This window comes from Sparus aurata, chromosome 1, assembly GCF_900880675.1.
Source record: "Sparus aurata chromosome 1, fSpaAur1.1, whole genome shotgun sequence".
Classification (NCBI taxonomy): Eukaryota; Metazoa; Chordata; class Actinopteri; order Spariformes; family Sparidae; genus Sparus; species Sparus aurata.
In genome coordinates this window covers 4,108,349-4,134,718 of record NC_044187.1, presented here as the reverse complement: position 1 = coordinate 4,134,718, position 26,370 = coordinate 4,108,349, and the positions used below count along the sequence as shown (strand labels likewise).

Below are 26,370 nucleotides of genomic sequence, written 5' to 3'. Positions count from 1 at the left end.
GTTGTTGTTGTTTTACCTTATTCACCAGCTTTATCTAAAAATGTATAGACTATTGCATTTCAGATTTTTAAAGGTTGTCATCTCAATTATGATTTTTTTTCTCAGTCAAGTCTCACGTAAACCAAACTTTATACTAATTTATGCTGGGATAAAAAGAGAACTCCGAAATTCTCTTTGTAAAAACTCTTTTATGAACAGGGGCGGTTCTGGGGGGGGGCCAACAGGGCCAGTGCCCCCGTAACTCTGAGTCTGGACCCCCCTGTGGCCCCCCTGACAGGGAGTCTGCATTAATCACACAATGACCGATTTCTTGCAATGATTTTGTTCTGAAGATAAAGGAAGAAATAAAGTGTCTCAGCAGTTTACTACCCAATCAAAATTGCCGAAATTGTAAACCTTGCTTTGTCTGAATGAGGGATTTTTCCTTTTTTCCGGGTTGTATGTGCCCCTGAACAAAAAAGCCGGCCCAACCTGGCCCCCCTATTAAAACTGGTCTAGAACCGCCACTGTTTATGTCAACAAATGAAATGAGGACTCATGAGGATTCATCTGACTTTCAGATGAATGTTTTGTAAATCTATCAACATGTTTGCATTTTTAATTAGATTTTTTCTTCATTTGCAGATTTAATCATAAGATTTCATTAAACTTATAACACAAAAATAATTAACCCTAACCCTTAATGTAAGTGATCGATTTGGGAAGTGTCTTTGTGATCTGTTAAGAGGACTTTAGGATGTTCAGACTCACCAAATGGTGAGGGCTCGATCATCGCTGCTTGCAGCTTTGATTTGTTTTGTTTTTTTAATTCTTAACATGTCTCGTTTTCAGATAGTCCAGCAGGTTTCCTTTAAATTGATTATTCAGCCAAAGACACAGGAGAATTTTCTGAACCCATGAAATAACACAGTGGAATAATATTATGATCATGTAATTATCAGTTATTTATTTGTTTATTTAACGGGCTAATGCATTACATAAAAATAATAATAATAATATGTGTAACACTTATCAGCAACAATCCTTTACATGTTCTACTGGAGTGTATCATCTATAATGAGGAGTGAAGACTCTGGTGTCAGACCTGATGGAAGAAGACATGTTTCTACATTAACAGATAGTCCTCAGAAGGCTTTATGTAAAGTTTCAAGTCATTTAATTAACGACATAAAGAGAAACAGTGGAGATAAACTGCATTGATCTGTTTTCCTGTGTTCACCTGGTGCGACACCTTCCAGTCCAGCAGGGGGCGATGACGCGCCTGTAATCCCTCCGCTGCTTGGATTGTACCAATGTGGAGCCGAAACAACCGCAGTCACAACACCACGAACCACGTATTAATATATAAACATGTTTCTAATTCACGTCATTTATGAATCACAAAACACATTTTGTTGCAAATAACCAAAATCGATCCCGTGTTCTCTCCACATTAAAGCGCTTTAAGATCGCGTTCAACCCCCCCGTTGTTCTCCGCTGTGGTTCCTTCCAGTAATGGTAGCAGCAGCATGGTGGAGGAGAAACCAACGTGGATCAACAACAACAGCGACTCTTTCTGGATTTAAACGCTTATTTGTTGTGACAGCTTCCTGTTGTTTGAGGTTTGAGGATCTTTAAAGTTGACCAGTTGAAGAAAACCGCCCGACATCCCGTTACAAGATGGTAAGATGAAGTTTTCAGTGTAAGCTAAGATTGTTAGCTAACAGCGGCTAACGTCACTGCTGTGTGAGCATCAACAAGCACTGAGCTAGTGGACAAAAACCTCTTTTAACTACACGTTTCATCATATTAACCTACATAGATAATAAAGAACATGTTAAAGCCAAATGTGAAACTCTAATTTTTCGGTTCTTGTTCCTGTAGCTCGTTAAATCAGCTGTTTCCTGATCAATACTGACGACATTTGGTAGAAGATGAATTCTCTGATTTTAAGTGTGTTGTTTTGAGCACCAGAGATGAGCAGCTGAGCCTCCTCAAATCAGCTGACACACTGTCATGATACAGATTATTTGACTTGTTCATCCTCCTCATATAAGGTAAAGATGCTGACTGAAAATGTTCCCCAGGTGAGATTTGGGGTAAAAACACAGGAATATTAGATTGACATCTGTCTGACAGGCTTTTCACTTTGGAGGTCAGTGTCATGATGCTCTGCAGCTTCATGTGTGTTCACCATCCCCACGATTCACTGCTGTGTTCGTCTCTTCCAGCCTCATCGAAAGAAGAAATCGTTCATCGAGAAGAAGAAGGCCGTGACCTTTCACCTCGTCCACAGAAGTCAGAGAGACCCGCTGGCTGCAGATGAGAAAGCGCCGCAGCACGTCCTCCTGCCCGCCGCCACCAAGGTACAGATTCACTACAGTTCAGCCAAAATTAAAAATAGAATCAAGCAAAAGTCAGAAAAGTTAAGTGTTTGTGTTTTCATGTTGCTTTGTTATCATAAGAATAAAAAGACACAGCGGTTCCTGACTTTCAAAACCTTTTGTTTACTGTGACTCCATGATTTTGATCAATCTCAGGTGGAAGTAGAGAAGAGGCGCGAGGAGCAGCGGGAGTTTGGAGTTTTCTTCGATGACGACTACAACTACCTGCAGCACCTGAAAGAGGCGTCCGGCACTACTGAGCTGGTGGCATCCGGACCCTCACACACTGACAGGCAGCGCGTTCATCTCCACGATGAAGACGAGGAGAGCGAGGAGAGTGAGGAGGAGGGCGACACCGCCAGGCCTGTGAGTTCACCTGCACTCATGAAAATCTTGGAATTGTGTCTGGTGGAAAAGAAGGCAAAGGACTGATAGAGATAGTTTTTTGTGCAGCTGACGCCATCATGTGGTTATTTAAGGATCACTTCACATTTTAATTTTTTTTAGGGTGAACAATACAGAGATGTTATCACGCAGGATAAATCCCAGAATCCCAAAACATGAAAGACTTTTTAATTATTATTTAAGAGGACTTTCTTTATGCGTCAGACGTCAGCCCCTGTTCTCCAAAGGCTTCAGGCACATGTGTTCACACAGTTGGTCAACAGAGATGTTGACGTTTCTCTGAAGTTGTGTACTTTGTAAGGATTCATGCCAGAAAAATGTTCTGATGTGTTTCTCGTCTTGTTGATGAACAGGCAGCTTCCATCAACCTGCCGTCGTCCGTGTTCGCCTCAGAGTTTGAAGAGGAGGTCGGACTTCTGAACAAAGCTGCTCCGATCTCAGGTAAGTACCTTTACCGACCCCTGATGGTGACCAGGAGGAACTGTGACAGCACAGATGGATTTGATCTTATGAAGTAGTACAATGTTTAAGTGCCTTGGAAAATCTTGCTCAGGATTATATTTTGATTGATGATTGTGTGACTGCACACTGAAGCTGAAGCACAGAGTCCCTTTCATCGGATTCAGGGAAGATCTGAATCTAAAAATAACCCTGTTGGAATAGAAAGTAGTTCCCAGGCAGCGTCACTTTATAAGTCGTAAGAGATCCGATGCCTCCGGTAAATATACTGATACTTAATGACCAAAGAATGTTGAACAGTTTTGAACTTTTGTTAATTCTCTCTCAATATATCTGGATCTCCCTTTATGCCTCAGCTTGACTTCATGTTAAACTTGACGTGTATCCAGTTTCCTGTTTGTTGTCTCCAACATGTAAAGTTTTGTCTTTTAAGTCAGTCCAGCCTCAGACGTCGGCGTCGTGTTGTCGTCGTCCTCCTCACTGTTTTGTGTGTTTTCCCTCAGGACCGCGTCTCGACATGGACCCCGACATCGTCGCTGCTCTCGACGAAGACTTCAACTACGACGACCCCGACAACCTCCTGGACGACGACTTCATCCTGAAAGCAAACTGTGCGAAGGGAGCAGAGGACGTAGAGTGAGACATTTAATCAAATGATTGATCGTGAATGTTTTGTGGTTATGTCAAATTAAATTTCACAAATACCCGACGTATTCACGGGTGAAAAACCACACAACTTATTTATTTTGTACCATCTTTTTGTTGAGGGTGAAGACTACAGCTGCAGCTCTGGATTAGTTTGTATTGTTGGTCAAGTTGCGAGTATTTTTAATATTTAACGCTTCTATTACAAAACAAAGCAATCTGCTGAAACACAAAGACACAAACTGAAGGGAAACGTTTGTAACGTTCAGTGATATTAAGCTGTGGTTCCGGTCGACAGAGGTGCTGATGAGGACGATGATGACGAGTGGGAGGACACAGACGAGGAAGGCGACTTCGACTCTGAAGGCGGGTTTTCGGGCGATGAGGAGGGCGGCCGCGGTCGAGAGTTCCTGTTCATGGACGAGGAGACGAAGAGTCGATTCACAGAGTACTCGATGACGTCGTCGGTGATGAGGAGGAACGAGCAGCTCACTCTGCTGGACGACCGCTTCGAAAAGGTAAACACTCTCTTTTTTTTTCAGACACACGCTGATATTCGGTACACCCAGCGGTGAGGTGTTAGAACGGAATCTCAACTTCCTCTTGTCGATTCTTGGAGAGCGGTGTCATGTGGAGAAGTGTCTTAAATCTGTTTCGTACTTCGTCTTTAAATATTACATTCAAATAAAAACTGCGTGTTGTTTCAGTTCTACGAACAGTTCGACGAAGATGAGATCGGCGCTCTGGACAACGCGGAGCTGGAAGGATTCATCGAGCCAGACAGCGCTCGTCTGGAGGAGATTATCAAAGACTACTTCATACAGAAAGAGAAGGAGTGAGTGCATTTTAGTTTTCTGCCCTCTTGATCTGATATGAACAATGTATTTTTTATTGATAAATTGTTGTTTTAAGTGACGCAGCTCAGTAATCTGTGTGTGTTTTATGTTTTAGATACCTGAGGCCTGATGATTTGGGTCCCAAAGAACTTCCTGTCCTGAAGGAGGAGGAGGAAGATGAGGAGGAGGAAGAAGAGATGGAAACTGTTGTGATTGCAGCTCCAGAAGAGAAGTGGGACTGTGAGACCATCATCAGTGAGTTTAAATTCCCCTCACAGAAGTTTCACTTTGATGCAAAGTTGCTTCTGCACCAGCTGAACCTGCACGAGGCCGACTGACTCATCAGACAGTCGACATCATTAACATCCATCTTACTTTGACAGTATTCAACCTGAGCAAACACATTCAAGTCTTTTCAGGAGAAACAGTTACACACAGACTGAGTAAGAAGACAGATTTATAGTTTGTAGTCAAAATGGAGACCAAACTTAACTTTGCTTTCATTGCAGTGTAAATATTGAACTTGTGCTAGTTTTCTGTTTCCTCATTCTTCCACACAGTCTTTAAACACGTAATGAAACAGCAGAGCAGATCCCAGAACAGCCAATAAAAGGTTTATTGGGATTATTGAAGGTTATGACTCTTGACTCGACTCAAGATCAGCGTCCACACTGTCGTATTTTCACTCTTATCTTTGAAAGTGAACCACAGGTCGTGTCTCAGTATCGACGGAGGAGGTGAACTCTGCTCTGAGACTGTAGAGACAAAGGTTAAAACCCAACCTCTCCACATCAGTGCTGTACTGTTTGTTACTGTTTGACTTGAGTAAAATCGTCTTGTAGACTCATTTCAACGACTTATTTCATTTTCACATTTAAACTAAACAAGTCATGCAGTGGAAAAGTTTAAGGATTAGACGGGAAGAAACTGATCACGTGTAAAACAAAGAAAACAACAAATGGCAGTAAAACTGTGATTGATTAAAAAAATGCATCTCAATATAACTAAAAGAAGAAACATTAACGTCGTCTTAATGTCATCCACAACCTCTGACCGTGATGATAGAGTCAGCAGAGAAGACTTCTGCGACACAAAGTCTGACAGGGAATGATTTAGAATGATGGGTGTCATCACGTCTAAAGGGTTAAATACATCAGTGTCATGTTCATACTTCAATAGTGACACTGACTGTATTCTGTACATGTTGTTTCTGTATGTTTTAGTCTGACTGTCTGTCATCTTCTCCAGGTACATACTCCAACATCTATAACAGACCCAAAGTCATAGAAGACCCACCGAAGGTACGAAAACACTTTGTCTTCTTTTCACCTGCTGTTAGATACGATGTAGAAGAAGATGCACACCAGAAACCAGAGGAGGGAAGTAACAGAGTAAAAGCCGTAAGAAGGCGTAAACAGACAGAGAGGGAGACTGGAATGTGGAGAAAAGGCGTGTTAGTGTCTCGTATCTGCAGAGAGTTTCTGATTTTCTCTCTTTGTTGCTGCTCGGGACGCTTTACCAACCCAACATGTGTCTATTTGACGTCCTGGGAATGAGACTCAACAATCAACTGTCTTTGTGGTGCGTTCAGGAACAGCTGGGACAAATCCTACTGATTCTACCTTTAACTTTAATAGTCTTTGAATTCTATTAATATGACGTGAGCTTCAGTTAGCTTTGACCACAAATGTCCTTCAGAGGGAGACTTTTTACTCTGATACTCTGAGTACATGTCAGAGCCTGTAATCTATTACTTTACTGGAGTAAAGAAGCTAAATCAGTATCAGTATCAGAGTCTGTTATTTACAAATGTACCTGAACTCTCCTGGAGGAAACGATGTGTGGACTGCTATCACTGCCGCTAAAAATACCAACCAGTCCCTCTCCTTCCTGTCAGACAGGTATCTGACCAGCTGGTGTCGTGTGTCACATCTGCATGATAACCTGTTGAACACTGATGTTAAAGACTGCACATGTGCCTTCATATGTTCATTAATCTTCCTGGGCTGACAGCGACACATCTTCATACTTATTACTATTTGTTTCCACCACTTACTGTGTGTTGTCAGCACAGAGTCAATAGCAAACAGGAAGTTGAAGGATTTAAAAGCTGCTGAGAAGTTCTGGAAAGTCGAGTTATTTAATACAATCCAGGCGAGAATGTGACGGAGTCGGATTTCACAACTCTGACTCATTTAAAGTTTTATTCATGATTCACACTCACGTCCCAAATCACATTGTTCTCCAGATACACTCATAACTGAATCCTGCACTGGGAGAACCTTCACTGAAGAGTTAGATTGATTATTATAATTATTCTAAAATGTTTTCATCCTCAGCCAAAGCCGATCCGCGTGTCCGTTAAGACGGGCATCCCGCTGGACGTCCTTCCTGCCAGAGGCCCGACCGCCAAGCAGGCGGAGCGCATGACGAGGATCAACGACTCGGACCTGCCCCGCGTGTCCACCCAGCCCCGCAACAAGGAGGAGAGCAAGGAGGAGCGGAGAGAGAGGAAACTGGCCATCAAGGAAGAACGCAAGGTGAGAAACAAGGAGGGAGGAAGATGTCGGGGTGACTCTGGGATCTAAAAACATCCCACCAGACACCAGTAACTTCAAACTAGAGCCAAACTAAAACATATGGAAGAGGATCAGGGCCGCATGTGAAGTTTTTTTTTAGTTCTGACTTTAAAGTCAGAATTCTGAGGAAAAAGTCAGAACTCAAAACTGTTTAACATGTGCAGACTTCTGACTTTTTCCTCAGAATTCTAACTAATCCGTAATCCTCTTCCTTAAAAACAGATCGTCCTCTGAAGATCAATATAAACACAAATATCTATTTTTGCTTTGGCTGACTGCCCATCAATAAATTATTTGTCTCTCTTTATTCTTCAGTATCAGACAAAAGTTTGATCAAACAAGGTGAAAACAAACAAGACATCCTGAAGTCATGAGTCACCTGTGACGTCCCAGTTCATCTCATGAACGCTTCAAAAAGAAAAACCTTGTGATTGTGGGCGAAGGGATTAATGTTTTGTCTCAGGAAACGAGCTGTAACTCGCACGTTTCCTGCACCCGCTGACAAAGAGTTCAATAGGTAACACACAAAGAAAGTAACTGAAAAAAAGAGCAGTATGAAACTTGAAAAGATCCTTCCTGGTCACATCTGGTTGGATGAAGTGATTTAGTGAGATCTGCAGCAACACATCACTTCTGACTGTGACAGAACGGAGATGTGAATCTTTGAAAAGTGAACGATTCTTTGAAGAAAGAGTTTAATTCTTATTAATTAGATGAAATAGACGCATGTTGTTAATGATCTTTGTGGTTTCTTGGATGTTCAGGACAGATTTCAACCCAATCCAATATAAAATATGAGGTTGGTGAGGCTTCAAGTATACAAACAAACAATCATTACAAAGATTGAATGTATCTCTGAGGGCCAACAGCTTTTACAAGTAAGCAAAATAAGAAACGAGCGTTCTCAGCGTCATCCAGACGCTGCAGGTGTTGTCAGATCAGCTCTGACTGAACATCAACAAACATCCTACAGCCGGCGTCACATCTTATCTGATCGCTCCAGCTGAACCTCAGCCAGCTCCACTGAAGGAGACAAACAACAGGAAACCTCTCCAGCTAAATAATGACAAACTGTGGCAGAAAAATATAAACTTCATGTAGGATCCTGTTGCTCATCTCGAGAAGATGATCGGCAAAAATACACTTTTAAGAGCCTTTAATCTTCATTCTGGTGATATTCTACCTGTGTGTTTGTTTTTTTTGACTAAATATTCGTCAGGTGTTTAACGTCTACATGTTGGAGACAAACGAGAGCTACAGACGGTTTTTAGAGACGCACTAACATGTTGTTGGTTTTGGACTTTACATGAGATTTGTCAGGTTAAAGAAACATTTGAATAACAAAACCCTGATCAGCTCCATCGGATGTTTTACGCCAGTGATTTGTTTAAGGGGCCAGCAACTAAAGACCCAGATCATCATTTACTTTGCAAACACCGCAGCCTGGATTCAAACATTTACCAAAAGAAATCAGTGCTGCAATTAATCTGAAATAAGGCAAACGATATGGAGGAAAAGGAAAAGATGTCTTTAAATCATCAAGACATGAAAGTGTTGGTAAAGTACGACGTGTTAAATTCTACTTTGTTTGAACAGGAGAGGAGAGTAGAGAAGAAAGCCAACAAGGTGGCGTTCAAAGAAGAAAAGGTCCGACAGGAGAAGCAGATGTTGAGCCTGAGAACGAACATTCAAGGCCTGAAGCTTTAGACTCTATACCTGCTGATGACGTCATCCGTGGACACGCCGCTCTTCACTTCAGTGGAGCCGACAGGACGACAAACAAGACCAAACAGGACTGATTGGGTGCTCAGATTAATCTGAGACTCAACATTAAATACAAGGAGCAAGAATGAACTTCCTCCACAGTGAACGAGCTCACATCTTCATCTTCTAACAGCTGGAAAACTAAAGACAGCAGCTGCAACGAGTGTGAAGAACTTGTCTTGTGTATCTATTCTCTGATCAGATCCTGGTTTAAAATCTAAAGTTTTGGCCATTTAAGACTATTTATTTTCTTCCTTTTCCTCAGACAGACATTTTGGAATTACTCTCACTCAGTCTCCTGCTCAGACTACAGATGAGATCTGCCACACATGTCAACGATGTTTAACTTTCACTGATCAAAACTCAAAAGCAGAACAAAACAACACAGGTAGCTTAGCGTGAGAATGCCGTGCCACACCCAGATATTTATCTTCTGTGCAGGAAGACGATCAGCTGACTGATACCAAAGGACAGTCTGACAGTGACGGGTTTGTTCTGGGACACATTTGAGAAGATGTTGTTTTAAATTAATCCCAACCGGTGAAAAGCCTCCAGGAAACCAGATGTGATACATTTACAATGCCGCAGCCGTCAGCGCCGGGAAAGAAACGCTTCGATTGAAGAGAAGAATCATGACACCACGACTCATGTCTGTCAGCTAGCAGCCGGCTAACTTAGCACAACAGGAGGAAGCAGCTCCTCTAAAGCTCCATCATCAACACATTGTCTAATAAGCCCAGCGGACATTTGCATTTGGTATCCGTGTGAAAAGTTATCTCTCATCATCAGGATTTGTATCTAGAGCCTCCAGATGTGCCCAGCAGACAGACCCGTTTATTATATTTGGAGTTAATGATATAAAATATCAATATTTTTCATGTGTTTATTAAAAAAACTCTTGAATGTGATTCCTGTGAGATTTCTTTTAACTGAACCTTCCTCCAGATGAGCTGATAATCATCATCATCAGACTGGTTTTTATCTGAGCAGCAGATCAACACCCGGAAACTTCATGCAGAGCAGCCGGTCACATCTCATACTGCCGTCACAGGAACATTCATACTCAGTTTGGCTTGGATTAGATTTTATTGTGATCGTAGTAGCAGACATATAAAATAAAACGTACCACGACAAGAGGTCAAACAAATGTGGAGCATTAAAAACAAGTGGAACCTGAAGTAGTGTAAACAAACTACATGATGCGAACAAAAGAAAAACACACCAGAGCCTGCTGAGCCGGTCCAGCAGGTCGCTCAGCAGCACATACCTCGACCGACAGCGGCAGCGATGAGGAGTGGCTCAAACGTTTAACGATTGAAAGTTACTCAACACCTGCAATCACCTGCTGTCGGGGGGGAAAGTCCAGACGGGACAATTAAACTAAACGCTGGAAGACATCAACACAGTCAGGAGGACATTAAACGATAAGTTCACACATTTCTCTCTGCAAGTTGACTTCTTGTGGTCCTTCATTAGTCCAAGTTTAAAGATATAAGATCATCAGTAGAAGGAGAAATTTACATTTAAAGGGTTGGCTGCATCTTTTTGCATATGTTCTCTCTGATAGTCCACAGATCAGTCCTCGCTGGAACCACTTCCTGCCAAAGGAATCGCCCCATCTGAAGACTGAAGACTGTTCTGTGGATTTTTATAGATTTCTGACATAAAAAATAAGTTTTAAAATGTATGACAACCCGATAACGACTTCTTAAGAGGTATAACTGTATAGAAACAGCAGATCTTCTCACCGACGGTCTGGTTTGTTTGTGTAGATCATATCGAGGCGTGTGCGTTACATTGAGACGGAGTCATGACAAGTTAAAAGTTCCTCATAGCATGCTTAAAAGTTTACAAGTTTAAACGGCACAATCAAAATCTACAAACAAATCTTCTACAGGAAATGATGCCACTTGATGCAAGTGAGAAAATGCCCTGTTTTCCCCGTGAACTGTCCCTTTAAAGAATAATAAAACTATATATGTTGGCAAAGTTTAAATCATGGAACAAGACAAGACCCAAAACAGAACGTCTACAGAGATCTGTTGGCATTTTCTCAAGATAAAACTCTCGCTGTCGTATTTGAAGCTGCCGTTCTTTAGTTATATCAGAGAAAAAAACAGTTAATCAAAAAACTTAAAAATAAAAATATGTTCCCCTGTTTCTTCCCCTTGTATTCACAGGTTTCTGAACATAATGTGATACCTGACAGAATCATGTTATTACCAGGCAGTAAAATGTGTATCAGGAGGTTAATAAGCATGTGATGCTACAGTACATACACACAGCAGCTCACTGAATAATTCAATAATCGTATAACGGTTGTGACCATCAAGCAGCTTTCTAGCTTTAAATGCTCGTCCCCAGTTCTTAAAACAACAAGATGAGAGATCCAGCTGGGAACATCTGCAACCAGACACAAAACAGCTGACGGTGACTCCACGGTCACCGCTTTGTTTCTCTGCTACAACGGAGTCAAAATGGCAACATTTCCTTTTACATCTCCTTTAAGAAATGTTATATACAAGAGTAAATGTGGCTGAGATTTCATATGATTGAACATTCACACACGGTCGGTGCAGACGATGCACGCAGACGTCTGTTAGATCCTCTTCCTGTCACAGTTCTTTGGCTTCCTCTCTCTCAGATTAGACTTCAGTGCTGCTTACAATCCTGAAACATCTGAGTGTAAAACTGTGAGATTCGATCAGTGCACTTCTCCGACGAGTCTCTTGAGCGAGGGTAAAAACTCCTAGAGTGCGTTTGTCTGTTACCAGGTGGAGCTGAATCGTCATTGAATGATCTTTAATCCCTGGTGAAGCCCTCAGACTGATGCTCTACCTCCCGCGGTACCCTGTGGCCATCTCTCCATCACCAAGGTCTACTCGTTCATTGTCCATTTGCAGATTGTGTGGCCGGTCATAGTCTGGCACCAACTCCACCTCCTCTTCCACCTCCTGTTGCTCCTCCTCTTCCAACTCGTCCGGCTGCAATGAAATACACTCCGTTTTCACCGAGCTGTCTGCAGAGTCGTCGTCCATCCCGTTTTCCTCGTAGATCAGCCTCGTGGCCTCTTCCCGCTTGCTGCTCGCTAAAAATCCTCCTTCTGAGTCAGAGCAGAAGCCTCCATCCTGGAGGTTCTCTGTAGATTTGCCTTTCTCCTTGAGGTGGTTTCCAGTCAACGTGATGACAGCAATGTCAGGGTCGGACACAATGTTGTACTTCGGGTCCTGTTTGGAGGGGTCTAGCACCTGTGATGAGAACACAAGGACAGACAGGAGGTTTTAAAACAGAACAACCTGGGCTGGGAAACAGAGCCTGAACATGTTGAGATATTTAAAAGCTGCATCACCGGAGCATTTTTGTTTTTTTCCAGGATTACACTTGTTCCCTCCCTCCTTCCGTTCTCTCCGAGCTGCGTTATTATAGAACCCATCAAAGCTGTCTCAAGAACGAGTTGCCTTCTCTATGCTCAACTCAAAGGTTAACTCACACAGCAGCTCTGGTACTGGCGGGTTTGGAGCTGTAGTTCTGCAGGTAAGTCCAACAGAGAGGCCGAAGAGGTCTGTGTGTTTACCCGCAAAACAACAGCTGAACAAATAGCCGTAAGACATTAACAGAATGTGAGCTAATAGTTTGACTCAAGCATAGACGATGCTACCGGGTCCTGTGAGAATTTGGACGGGATCAATAATAATGCAGCTCAGAAGGAACGGAAGGAAATTATCATTACACATATCATTAATTATGGGGATAGTACCAGAGGATGAGGTAGATCTTTGCCCGTCTCCATCGTCCAGGCCCTCGTCAGACACACGCAAACTATTATTACACCGATGATGAGGACGGCGATGGACATCAGCACAGCCAGCAGTACGAGCAGATCCTCTGCAATCAAAACAGAAGGTTTTTAGTTTCATTGTTTTCAAAAGACTGCGTTCATGTCCGGTGATCATGTGTACAGTTAAAATCCATTTATGGTTCCTGGAGATCAGAAAGAACCTGAATGGACTTTTTAAAAAGGAACATTATGTCGTTTTGGGGAAGACATTTTAATGTAATCAGAAGATAAAGATCTTCATTTACAACCTCTCTTTGTTTTCATGACCTTAAAGGACGACACAGTTTATACTGTTTTACTCTGTTAACATGTGGCGGACATGTGGCTTACCTTATTTTCCTCTTAGAACAACTCGTTTATTCACTTAAGGAAAAAATATATATTTCTGAGTTTGTGTTATTACCTCATTACTATTGTAATCATTGAAATTCAGGAAAAGTGATTAATACTCTGCCCCCTCGTGTCTGTACAAGCCTGAATCGTAAATGTGTAAAACGTAACGACACAAACAGAATGTAATCATTACAAAATTAACTTCACTCTTCACTGACGGCAGTTTAATGAAGCATTCCTGAGCCGGTGTAGTAAAACATTTACACAATCACAGAGTGGTGAACCTCGCCCCGTCACAGCCCGACTGATCCTTTCACAGGGCGTCTTTATGAGACGCACAATTAGCAGATATGCTGGTGATTCATTCAGAGAGTTATTTCCCTCTACGCCTTTATTTTCCACTGAGCTTTCTGAATGCCAACAACTTCTTTAATAAACACCCACAGTGATGTGCACAAGGGGGGGCAGTGGGGGCAGTCACCCCCCCTCGTTGAAAAACGCACGCTAAAGTGCCCTCTTGGGAACCAAAATGTGTGCTAAAGTGGCCTCCTGGGAGCCAAAACTTGCGCTAAAGTGCCCTCCTAGGCCAAAACGTACGCTAAAGTGCCCTCCTGGGAACCAAAGTGTGCTTAAGTGGCCTCCTGGGAGCCAAAGTGTGTGCTAAAGTGCCCTCCTGGGAACCAAAATGTGCGCTAAAGTGCCCTGCTGGGAACCAAAATGTGCGCTAAAGTGCCCTCCTGGGAGCCAAAACGTGCGCTAAAGTGCCCTCCTGGGAACCAAAACGTGCGAGCCAAAATGTGTGCTAAAGTGCCCTTCTTGGAACCAAAATGTGTGCTAAAGTGCCCTTCTTTTCACCCCTGCCCTTCATAAAGTCGGTGCACACCACTGAACACCCATATTAATTATTTGCATTTGCGGATAAAAATTCACTGCTGTTCATTTTGTGTATATACATCTCGTATATATATTTTTTTTACCTTTTTAAGTATATTGTCTATTTTTGCTATTGGTTTTTGTCCTTTGTAACATTCTGTCGTTTGGCTGCTGGGACAAACACATTTCCCCATTTTGCGGGACATTAAAGGACTTCTGATTCTGATTCTGAACTTCCTGTTGACATTTACTCAGGTACTGTGCTCTAGTGCAACTTCAACTCGAGTCAACCTTTATATTTGTTTATTCCTATTTTATGCACCTGTATAATCCACTACATTTATCTGACAACTTTAGTTACTAGTTACTCCTCAAATTAGGGTTTTTCCTCTCCATGTGCTGATATTGAATATTGTTGAATATTGGTGATAAACACAACCAACACGAGGTCACTGGTCAGTTCCCACTCTTTACTGGTTTTGAGGTTCTTCTTGTTTGTATTTTACAGTAAGAGCAGCAGCCCTGTCACACTCTACGATATTTATTTTATATTAACGTGTTTATTGCTGTTTGCACCAGGGTTGTGAAGGAAACGCTATTTTAATTCTGTCTTTGTCCTGTACATATATCAGCATTAACAATAAAGTTCGACTTGACTTGACAACAACGTTCAATATGACCAGAATGCTTTTGTGTTTAATCTTAAAAACTCAAAACATCGAACACACATTGTAAAACAAAGATGTGCAGACACACACGTACCAGCCGGCTTGTCGACACAGATGCGTTCGACCTTTCCGAACTCAATTTCGCCGACATTCTTCGAATCAGACAGCGTTCCATCCAGCGTCACACACTTCTCCACACCGTCAGGAAACGAGACATCAAGTTTGCAGATTTCCTCTTTCGCTGTGCATTTCCATTTGTTAGAATATATCTGAAAGTCAGAACACATGGATTGTTAGTATAATGATGCGTTTTATCTTATTACAATCATTAACAAAGCATTTGAGCTCCTTTGTACCCTGTTGTGTAAAAAGCCCATCTAATGTGACTGAAGGTAACTGCATGAAATCAGAATACTGTGTTGATTATGAACCAACAGGAGTTTAAACTCCATCATGAGGCCGGTGTTTTCAGGTAAGGACTTCATTTTTCACAGTAAAAACTGTAGTTACATCTTCACAGACGTACTTTTTAGATTCAAGTTGATCTACAGCTACAGCCGCCACACGTCATTCACTCAGCGACATCATTAACTAACCTTCGATGAGCCGACTGACGGATATGTGGAGGCCTTGAAAACAACTTCAGCAGTAGACGGGTCGTCGGCTCGCAGGCTGTAGACGTGGAAGGGATTTCTGAAACTCACTGTGGCTCCTGAGTCCGTCCACTTCAGATCCACAGGAGGGAAATCCAACTTACCTGTGGAGAGAAATTAAAAATGTAAACTTTATGTTCGCTACAAGAGAAACTTGAGGTTATTTCTAAACACATCCCAAACATCAACACATTTTACATCTACATATTACTTACATGTTATATCAGTCGTCTTCATAGTGTTAAAGCTGAATGTTTTCGATTGTACTGGTTTAGACTGGCTGCTTCCCTGTACGGCTGTTACCGTGACATAAAAGTTGTCCATGTAGCTGATTTCATCCGGCCAGATGTAGCGGGTCAGATTATACTGATGGTCTGTAGTATTTATCACAGAAGACCTTAAATGTGAACAACAATACAGCAGATTAATCTCATGTTACCACGTGATCAGCAGCCAGAAACAAAACAAACATTCACATGCAGAGAAGCTGCTAATATTACGCAGTAGTGTTGCTGGGATCAGCACTGATTCTTTTTTATGTTTTGATTAATAGTTTTTGTTGTTGATTCTTACACAACAGTACGTCCGATGTGGACACTGAAGACGGTCGGCGGCTGCTGTCTGCTGAACTCCCAGCTGGCTATGACGTTGAGGTTTTTGCAGCTCACGCTCAGGTTTGTTGGAGGCGGAACTGCAAGCAAGAAAATAAGAACGATGCATAAATATACAAACAACTGCACAACAGTTCATCACATACCAGAGCAGACAGCTGGTCCAGTGTCAAATACATACAAGTAAATATTTGGGGTAATTGTTGCACTTATAATAATACAGATTCCAACGACTAATGACTAGAAATAAGAGACATGTACCACCAGAGTTCTTTTAAACTGTTATCAAACTATCCTCATCGATACGTACAGGGTGGACAAAATAATAGATACATTCTCCAGCCTCTGAAGGATCATTACATTGAGTCAACACGTCTCTAAAACTTTATAACCTCTTTATAAAAGAGGTTTATTGCAGAACTAGTTAGTTGATTAGATTCAGCTCCTGACAGTGGTGTGTGATCTTTGCAGAGACCTTGTGGCCTGTTGTTGAGTGCTCTTTACAACGACCACTGATTTCCAGCCAAGAAGTGAAGTCAGAGGGAAAAACTCATCAGTGAAATCATCTGCAGAACTCAAAGGCAACGACTTATTCACTAATTATAAAATCAATTCAAGTCTCGTCTTCCTCCAATCTAACAAAACGTCACACGTGCTTTCGTATGCCTGAACTGATTTCAACCAGTGACATCACGCCATCCACCCGTCAATCAATCGTCAACTTTAACTCTGATTTCATGTCAGAAAGACGCAGCAGGACTGAATTATTTCACTGATTACTGCACAAAAACACACAATTATGACTTTATTCACTGACCAATTGACCAAGGAAGCCTGACCTTTTTCTTGGAGGGCCAAAACTGAAACATATAGGTCGAGCACGGGCCAAACGCAAACAGCTATCGTATGATATAAAACTAAAACTTTAAGATTCAAAGTTTGTTTCTGGACCGACTAACCCAAACTGCAGCTTCACTCCCATGATGCAAGCTAGAAAATTACACATTTAAAGGTTGAATTTGTATGTTTTTTTTGGGCTTTCACTCAATCTGACACTTATCAGGACGTGGTATAATTAAATACTTTGATACTTCCACCACCACAAACTCCTAAAGGTGAGCCGTCTCTCTGTGTGAGCAGCTGTGATTCTCCTGTCACGTGTTCTTATATGGATTCAATGATCTTGTTTGATCAGATACGAAACCACACCCTCTAAAACACACACACATTAACCTTTGCTTTGCAATGTGGACGAGTATCGACGTCACAGTTGTTCAGGAGAAAGCTGTTAAGAAACTCTGCACCACAAAATTATCTGGAAAGATGTGAGTCGCTCAGTGTGAATGTAGCTCATGGTGCAAGATGGTTTCCACTCAGAAGGGCGAGCTGGCGCAGGAAGTGTTAGCATGTTTAGACTTCTCCAACATGTAGTCACGTCTACCCAGACAAAGTTGTGCAAAAAGTAAGACACCTGATCATTTAGAAATTATGAATGTTAGAGGACATCTCTGACAGTCACAGTAAAAGATTAAAACATGATTAAAACAGCAGCTCTCAGGTCACAGTGCGTCTGGTTAATCATTAAGCTGATCATAAAACTGTAATAAATTCACTGCATGCTGAAAACAACCACAGTCGTGACTGACAGATGAACTCTGAACGCTCCAGAATTATTTTTATATGCATCACATCATCAGTCAAATGTCACTAAGAGTCTAAAAAAACAACTTGATTTTTAGTTGGCTTTCTCTCAAAACTTAAAGGGAAACTTCACCCAAAAATGATGTCATCAGCTCCTCACCCCTGCTGATGGACGGTCACGTCCACATGAAATATCTGAACCATATTATCATTGTTTATAACAATTCCACTGCCGGCTGTTGGCTGCTGTGATGAAGACATTTCCCCGTTTGCGAGACAAATAAAGGAAATTCTGAGTCTAAAGTTGTTTTGAAAAGATGATATTTAAACCGTCGATGCGGTCAAGTTTATGTACACACCTCCAGTGCTGGGGAAACTACTTTGCAAGTGTAGCTCGTAAAACTACATGTAGTTCAGCCTGGCAGCAGTTTGAACAAACTACTGCTAAAAAAATTAGCTTTAGCAGCTACTTATACTCATTTAACTCAGCGTTAAATAAATCAACATATGGTGTATGTGAAGCAAAATATAACAGCCTGCAAAAGATGTACATGCCAGCAGAAATATGCCTCTCAACTCAAGTTTTATTTTTCAAAGAACAGAATCTGACATGCTTGGTCAACATCACAGCAGCTTCAGAGGCACGAGAATAGATGTCAGGGCAGATTCACTTGTTGACACGACACATGAGCGGTCTCTCAAAGCTTCTGTCAGACAGCCGGTTCTGTTTGGCACTAAAAACATCTTCACCATCACTAACCAGCCGCTCACATGCTGCACTGGCTGCTGGGACACGAGTGCTGAACTCCACAAACACTTTGGACATGTTGGGTAGAGATCTGAAAGCTTCCTGTGGGGACTCATCTGGTGACATCACAAAGACTTCCACCTCATCCAGTTTGTCAGCAAAGAAAAATAAAATACAATCTATTTTATTTATATAGGTCTTTTCATTATAAAAAAATATATATTTCGTGTTATTTCTTGAAAAGTTATCATTTAAACTGACGAACATCATGTGAGTGATTAATGACACAATCCAAAACAGGATTACCGGAAGGGGGCGTGGCTTCCGCAAACTAATGTCGTTCACACATTCCTTTCTTTTAGTTAAACTTGTATTGTTTTAGTATAACAGAGAAGATTCCAATCATCACAAGTTAACAGAGGCTGAAGTCTTTTCTTATCATTGTCACTCATCAGCAGAGAGTCATCACGTCACAGGTTGTCAGGGGCAACAGAACCAGAGATATTAGAGCTGTGGGATAATAAATCATCCATCTTTGGCTTTCTTCATAAAAAACACGTTTTACTTCTTTAAAGATGACACAAATATTTCAAATTCTAACCTGCTTCTATTGTTCGTAGTATTCCAGTTACAAATCTTCGTAATTAAATCTTTAGATCACAGTGCAGCACATCATCAGTACGCAGTTTACTGTCGTAGATAACTGAGGATACTCACCAATCACAGAAGAGGATCCACTTATCACCACAAGAAGCAGCAGCAGCACAGGAGGAAGCAGAAGGGCCCTGAACGCACCGTCCAGCAGCATGGTTCCGGCCCGCAAACTGTCCAACAAACACCCGAGAAACTAAAATATAAAATGAGTGAAAACCCAGCGAGCCTTCATGAGACACGCGCCGGTGGAGGTGTTACTCAACTCCCCACTTCCACTTTCTGGAACTCCACCGTCAGTTCCACAGAAAACACGTCTGTGAGAGCTGATTCACATCCTGCAGTCTGTCTGTCTGTGTGTGTGTGTGTCTGTCTGTCTGTGTGTGTGGGTGTAATGAGACCAATCAGTACAATAAACCTGGAAAAACACCTTGATGACGTCAACGACGGAAGTCTGCTGATTTACCTTTCTTTTCAGAATAAAGGTTCTAGATGTTTTTAAATGTTATTTCTAGAGGGGAAACATAATGCAGAGATGGATCAATAAACCAGTAGATGAGTTAATGTATCGGCTAAATACTTCCAGATTCCCCACAAGAGAACATATTGAGAAATATATGAATATAAATACATTCAGGAAAGAGTTAAAATATAATATTTCATCATGATTGGAACTTAATCTGTAAACCTGAGACCTGAGTTCATAAAAATCCAAATCTACTGGAGTGAAAGTCTTGAAGGATCTGAGATTAATTATCAGAAGTGCGAGTTAAAGTGAATAATACATATATTTACATGTCGGTATTGTGTTTTTAAGAGTCCACTGATTATCAGTCTGGACAGTAATCAGATCAGATATTCAGCTGTGAAGTAATCTGATTATTCTCACCAAAAAATGGGCGGTATTAACAAATATTAGTGGACTCCCAAGGATTGTCGTATGATTTAGAAAAAACAGCAAGCAATGTTGAAATATAAGCAATAGAAATTACTAGAACATGATAAACCAATCAAATGCTTTATTTGTAAACATATAAGCAATAAGAAATGATAGATAGATAGATAGATAGATAGATAGATAGATAGATAGATAGATAGATAGATAGATAGATAGATAGATAGATAGATAGATAGATAGATAGATAGATAATCACTCCATCATCCCATAAATGGATCCATTAGCGTGTTTAGTCTCACTAGTGCAAGGAAGCTTTTATTGTGAAGCCAACATTCTTTAATTTCCGGTTTCGTAAACGCCCTCTGCACAGGTGAAACAGCTCACAATGGATGCAGGTGTTTGTCGCCACCTGCAGTTCACATCCTGACAGGACATGTGCTTCATTTTGACATCTGTGGCACAAAAACAAATTAAAAAACGTTTAATTCAAACTTAAGCTCACTTTATCTGTTTTATTTCACATTTTATGAATCCTGTTTTTATTATGTATTTATTTATTTTATTCAATTATTTATCATTTATATACTACAGACAATTACTAGTGACAGTTTGGAGGTTTTTGTACTTCCATACTTCCATTTTCTGCTACTTTATTCTTCCACTACTTCCTGCCTGTCTGTGATAACTTTAGTTACTGGTTACCGTGCAGATTACATGCTGCCTGGAGACAAAGCAGCACACTGTTTACATTAATGTATTTTATCAGCAGTCACATTTGATAATCAGAAGAATGTTGAATATCAGACACGAGAGTTTGCTCGGCCAGTACGGTAAATATGTGTATATCATCACTATTACTTGTGCTTTTGATACTTAAGTACATTCAAAAACAAATACTTTGAGATTTCCAGCACTCCCTCTAAGAAGAACTCTAAGAAGAAGCGATGAAACATGATTAAAGGCGAGTTGATTGCAGGTTGTTTCACAGGACGGTCTGGCTTCATGTTGTCCAGTCGTTGTCCTTTCATCCGGAGCTGCTGTGACAAAGCATGTTTATCGTGCCGGCGTGCCAACAGCATCCAACTTCAGCAGAGTGAAAAGCAAAGCCTCTTATAGGATTACAGCTGCAGTCTTTTACTGAGTCACAGCAGCGACGACCACTCGCACGAACAATATTCACCCCGGGATCATCATCATCAGCCCTGCCTGCTCTCTGCAGGACGCCTCAACATTCACAGCTTTCTTCAGCTCCCAACAAAAGAAAAAGTCAGATTTGAACTCACTTGGACCTCAGTTTAGTACTCAGGACACTTACTGTGTATACAAGTATACATATATTAGTGTAACAGCCAGATTACTTCACTGTACATTAGCTGTAAGACGAGAGACGACACACAGCGAGTGTTTGTTAGAACTCAACTCTGACTCAACTCAGCACTCAGCAGAGAATCTGGTTCTGGTTCTGGTTCTCTGTCTCCTCCCTGTAATGCTACATTCATCAAGTAAAGTCCATTTGCCCTCCAGCTCCAGTCAGCAGTACAGAACAGAACAGAGTCAGCTCCGGATCACTGCTGCAGTCAGACTGATCAACAGGAGTGAAGAGAAATCACCTTTTTAATCCAGAAAGTTCAAAAAGTTCATCTCTGAGCTCTGACAGGCCGTCAGGTGATTGAATGGAGAGGGAAAGAAAAGTTCTGGTCCACAGGAATCAGTTTTTATTCTCTGGACTTTTCACTGCTTTCTAGGAGAACAAACAGAGAGTTGAAATTAATCCAGGAGCCATGAAGATAAAACTCAAGAACACAATCTGTGTTGTTCTCTGAGAAAGACTAACGTGTCAGATGTAACAGTTGTCCTACAGATACGACACTGAAACTACCAAAATCAAAATAATAAACAAACTAATATGTCATTAAATGCACTAAAGTAATATAATGTAAAGATAAATTCACACAGAGGCATTCATTCAATGAGAAAATGTGACTTTAATGGATATTTACATTTTAATTTGCTCCAGAATTAATTAACCCTTTTATATATTCCCCTTTGTATTTATTTCCTTTTTCTATTCAATTTTCCATTTTATGTATCAGCTTGTATTTTATTTCATGTAGCGTGCATGCGTGTTTATTTCTGTATTATATGTGTTTATGCATTCCTGAGTGTTCTGTCATTCTGAAGTTTGCGTCATCGGGTCAAAATTTAAACGATTAATTATTATAAAGAAAATATTAAAATGAAATTATATGTTTATGTCTACATTTATTTTTTATATCTTGTTTATTTATTGAGGTTTTTCTTTATTTCTTAATTTCTTTTTGATTGACAGTTTCAGTCTTCATTCTCACAATAAAGCAGAGATGTGATGTCACGCAGGACAGAGGGATTACTCAGCGCACCATCAGGCTGTCATGACAGGTCTGACTTTACCCATGATGCTCCTCTCCACCTCTGTGCGCTCGGACCCGGTCCTCACATCTCTGCCACTCTGCTCGCCACGTGAGGAGTAATTACAGCCGCCGTCTGCACGCCGGGCCAGTAATCCTGCAGGGACAAATCCCACCCGCTGCCCCCCGAGCACCCAGCATCCCGCTGGGTCGCTTCCAGACAGATGTTGAACCTCACAGCTGGATGCAGACATGCCTTTGATCAGCATCGCCATGAACATCTGGAGCCCTGCAGCAGCAGCAGGACTGAAGCGCTGCAGGCTGTTTGTTAAATTAACAGAACAATGACATTGACTGGAGGTTTGAGAGGATCAACGCAGTAATCACAGTGATTACAAACACATAAATGGTTTTCCTGAAAAAAGCCTGAAGGTGAAATGCTTTTCAAAAATATGTAAATATTTGTACGGCCTGTCAAGTTCCTCCACACCAAATAAAGGGAACTTAAGATATATCCATTCCAGCCTGACAGGAGCGAGCTGTCTGTTTTGAGTTTTTCTTTAAATGAAATTCACCTGTCACCTGCATGATGTGCATCCTGCATCCCTTCAAACTCAAGCTGTCTCCTCAGAGATGGAGGAGCATGTCTGTCTCCTGAAACACTGAAGACTGTGGCATCATGGGAGTTGTTGTCTTCATTGTTAAACACAGGCGACCAAACGAAACACACCGTTACGTTGAGTAAACTTGTGGATTTCACTGGTAATGAAAGTAAGCTCAAATAAAATATACAACAAAGTTCGAGTCGTCTAAAACATCTTCATGTGAAAATGTTTACATAATATCATTAAGTAAATATGCAGAAATACTCCGGCAGTCAACATTTTACTTTGATTAAATGCAAAATGAATTAAAAAGTAAAGACTTTGCATCAAACTCTATCTAAAGCACCAAAAGTAAAAGTGCTCATCATGCAGAATGACTCATATGTTCATCACAGCTGATAAAGGTGAGCGGACTTTAATATTTGTTGATTATTTTGTTGTATTATTTATCTAAACCTGCAAGTTACAACTTTAATTATCAAATAATTGTAATGAAGTTAAACTATATATATAATATTTGCCCTGAATTGTAATAAAGTAGAAGTAAAAGATACAGAAAACTGAAGTACTCTAGTTGTTTGTATTGTTTGTTATTTATATCTTATTAAAGCGTCTCTACGGTCAGATCGACTGTGACGCTCTTGTTCCTCTCCGGCGGTCAATAAAGTATTTCTGCTTGTGATTCTGATGACTCAGTATATTGTAGGTCAGCTCGGCCCAGACAGGCTAATCAGTGCCGCCGTCTGCAGAGTGACCTCAGTGTAATCGAGTAGAACATTTTCATTAATCAGACAGAAAACTGCTCCTGCTGCAGCAATAACCCATCTGCACAGTTATTCCCTCTGCTGAATGTCGGGGAGCTCAGATTAAACCTGACAGCAGCCGTGTGCATATAATTACTGACAAATAAAGAACATCTTGGATTCACAGGTCGAATTTTCACTTTTTAATGTCACCATCAGCTCTTAAACAGCCCAGTCTGCAGGATATAATGTTTCTGCAAACCACAGATTCCTCCGAGGTCGACATTTGTACCACATCACGTTCATGTCACACGTTTATTAGCTGACTTCACATCAGGAGCACGAGGAGATGATGGAGGCGTTACTACAGGCCAACAAGGCAGCAGGACGGCCGACTGCAGTTTGATGTTTCCTGCTGTTTCTCACAGGGAGTCGGACCGTCTGCAGCCGGGTGAACAAAACTGGTATTTCAAGCTAAACCAAGATGTTTCCCTGAAATCTGACAAAGCATTGTGACGATAGAGAAATAAAAACAATTCAACCTAAACAAATATAAAGCTGCAACATAAAGATGTTTAAACTCGTCTGTGTTTTTAGCAGAAACACACTCAGCTAACATTCACTCTCCTGATGCTCTGGACACAGAGGAGCCTTATCGCTTTTGTCCAAAGTGACTAACAAATTCTTTCCCATTCTTACACTGATGGCAGAAGCTGCCATGCAGAGTGCTGACCGCTCATCAGGAGCAATTTAGGGTTCAGTATCTTGCTCAAGGACACTTTGACATGCAGCTGGAAGGAGCCGGGATTCAAACCAGTGACCTTCCGATTACTAGACGACCCGCTTACATCACTTGATGGATATCTGTACTTCTTCTATTTCTGTCTCTGTAACTTTAAAGGTTAATGTGTAAAACATGGACAGGAGTCAAACTGCTGTCAGTGTTGGGTCACATCACTTTTAATTAAAATCATTAAGTTTAGATTAAAAATGTTCAGTTACTGCGTTATCTACTGAGAAAAATAACACCTCAGTACTTTAGAGTTACGGGGCATTTGGCCTCGCCGCCGGTGTGTGGCGATGTGTTCAGCCTGCAGACGCTTCTTACAATCTGAGGTAAAGTTCTTTGCAGATGACAAACACTTATCCTCTGCGCACATTTCACCGCGCTGTTGTTCTTGTCTTTTTGCCAGCTACACATACGCTGTGCAAATATTTTTTTATTTATTTTGTGGCAACAGAAGGAAAAGACAGCAATTTCTCAACAGATTACTTTTATGAGAAACTAACTAAATAAAAAGTGATTATTTGAATTGCAGAACAAGTTTCATTACTCGTTACAGCAGAAAAGTAATCCAAGGACTCTAATGGATTACTAAACTACCCCCAACACTGGTTATTGTTTGCTAATTAGCTCAGTTAGCTGTGGAGTCAGTTGCACCATCGTTAGCCTGGACCGGGCCCTCCGATCACCGCTGGTCCCTCCTGGAGAGTTCCGCTTACACACTACAGTTTTTACATTGTGTAGCTGTGTGTGTGTGTGTGTGTGTGTGTGTGTGTGTGTGTGCGGTCCAGTCGTCACACTCATCCTCATCATCAGAGCCTGATAGCTTCTTTAAATCCCTTGATTGAAGGCGTGTCGAGGATTTAAACCAGAGTGAGTGAAGAATTTGATGATGTGTAAATCTGGGTGGAAAATGGAGCCGCAGCTTAATTCAGCGACGCTAACAGACTTCATCAGGTCTCTTACACTTCTGTAAGAAGACTTAAACATCCAGTGCTGATGTCAGTGAGCACATACTGATGATTGATTGATTATAAACCCCTGAGGGAGTTAGAGCTTTAAGGATTAGTGGTCTACTGATAGATGGAGAGATATAAGTTTAACAATATTAAAGTAGTATCTTCACTCACTGCTGTTTCCAAACAGATGTTTAAGTGGTTCCTCCTGATCGTAATCAATCATAATCAGTCACTTCTAGTGATTATAAACAGGTCAGCCCATCGCCCACGGTAACGGAATCGTGCACATAAGTCTCACGTTTAATCCATCCTGCAGAAATGTATTCAAAAAAAGCGTTTGCAGGTATTTTTTCTCTCTCATGCAATATTCCAATGAGGATTAATGTAAAGAGGCCGCACACACACACACACGCACACACACACACACACACACACACACACTCACACACACACACACACACACACACACACATACACAGATGTTTGACACATCAGGCTCTTCTCCAAATCTAAACCTGAAGGCTCTGCAAAGGACCGAAGGACGAGACTGGTGGTGGAATGTAACTAAGTACAAAAAATGTGACGAGTTTATTAAATAAAGTTTATTAAATATATGATGTTTTCTTATTAAACTACAAAGCAATGTATACAAGAACTGAGAGCCGTCTCATTGTGTTCTTCCTCAACTTTGTTCCACGTGCCTGAGATCTGATCTGAAGAGGAGTCACGCCTTTTTCTGTCCAGCTTCACTGGCACACACACACACACACACACACACACACACACACTGTCTTTATGATATAGGGCGGCGGATCTAAATCCCATCATTGGCCTGAATCCTGTTGCTCTGCTCTGCATGTGTCGGCATGTGAGCAGCTGCTAAGCTGGCAGCCCGCCCATCAGGCCCTCCACCGGCACCACCCCGCC

General features: G+C 41.3%; 2 protein-coding genes across 2 annotated transcripts; one reads left to right on the top strand and one right to left on the bottom strand.

Annotated features, from left to right (window-relative positions):
- Positions 1-1,461: 1,461 nt before the first annotated feature.
- Positions 1,462-9,959, top strand: ltv1 (LTV1 ribosome biogenesis factor). The gene is made up of 11 exons (XM_030426636.1): positions 1,462-1,662; positions 2,211-2,345; positions 2,520-2,729; positions 3,122-3,209; positions 3,731-3,863; positions 4,171-4,390; positions 4,580-4,707; positions 4,824-4,963; positions 5,957-6,009; positions 7,048-7,248; positions 8,884-9,959. Exons 1-11 carry the CDS (start codon positions 1,660-1,662, stop codon positions 8,992-8,994), a joined length of 1,422 nt encoding a protein of 473 aa, XP_030282496.1. The 5' UTR covers positions 1,462-1,659; the 3' UTR covers positions 8,995-9,959.
- A 159-nt stretch (positions 9,960-10,118) lies between these two features.
- ifngr1 (interferon gamma receptor 1) lies at positions 10,119-19,449 on the bottom strand. Its single transcript, XM_030426646.1, has 7 exons — positions 19,134-19,449; positions 15,990-16,107; positions 15,632-15,813; positions 15,360-15,520; positions 14,858-15,032; positions 12,809-12,936; positions 10,119-12,299 (listed from the first exon to the last, which is right to left on the bottom strand). Exons 1-7 carry the CDS (start codon positions 19,222-19,224, stop codon positions 11,886-11,888), a joined length of 1,269 nt encoding a protein of 422 aa, XP_030282506.1. The 5' UTR covers positions 19,225-19,449; the 3' UTR covers positions 10,119-11,885.
- Positions 19,450-26,370: the final 6,921 nt, after the last annotated feature.

What these genes read in the sequence shown, in the direction of transcription:
- ifngr1 (XM_030426646.1), bottom strand. Translation starts at nt 19,224, where the DNA reads ATGCTGCTGGACGGTGCGTTCAGGGCCCTTCTGCTTCCTCCTGTGCTG. An exon ending in CACATCGGACGTACTGTTGT is followed by an intron (nt 15,814 to 15,989) that starts GTAAGAATCAAC and finishes TTCACATTTAAG; the next exon opens with GTCTTCTGTGATAAATACTA. An exon ending in AAGATCTACCTCATCCTCTG is followed by an intron (nt 12,300 to 12,808) that starts GTACTATCCCCA and finishes TTCTCATCACAG; the next exon opens with GTGCTAGACCCCTCCAAACA.
- ltv1 (XM_030426636.1), top strand. An exon ending in AAGGGAGCAGAGGACGTAGA is followed by an intron (nt 3,864 to 4,170) that starts GTGAGACATTTA and finishes TCCGGTCGACAG; the next exon opens with AGGTGCTGATGAGGACGATG. An exon ending in GGACTGTGAGACCATCATCA is followed by an intron (nt 4,964 to 5,956) that starts GTGAGTTTAAAT and finishes CATCTTCTCCAG; the next exon opens with GTACATACTCCAACATCTAT.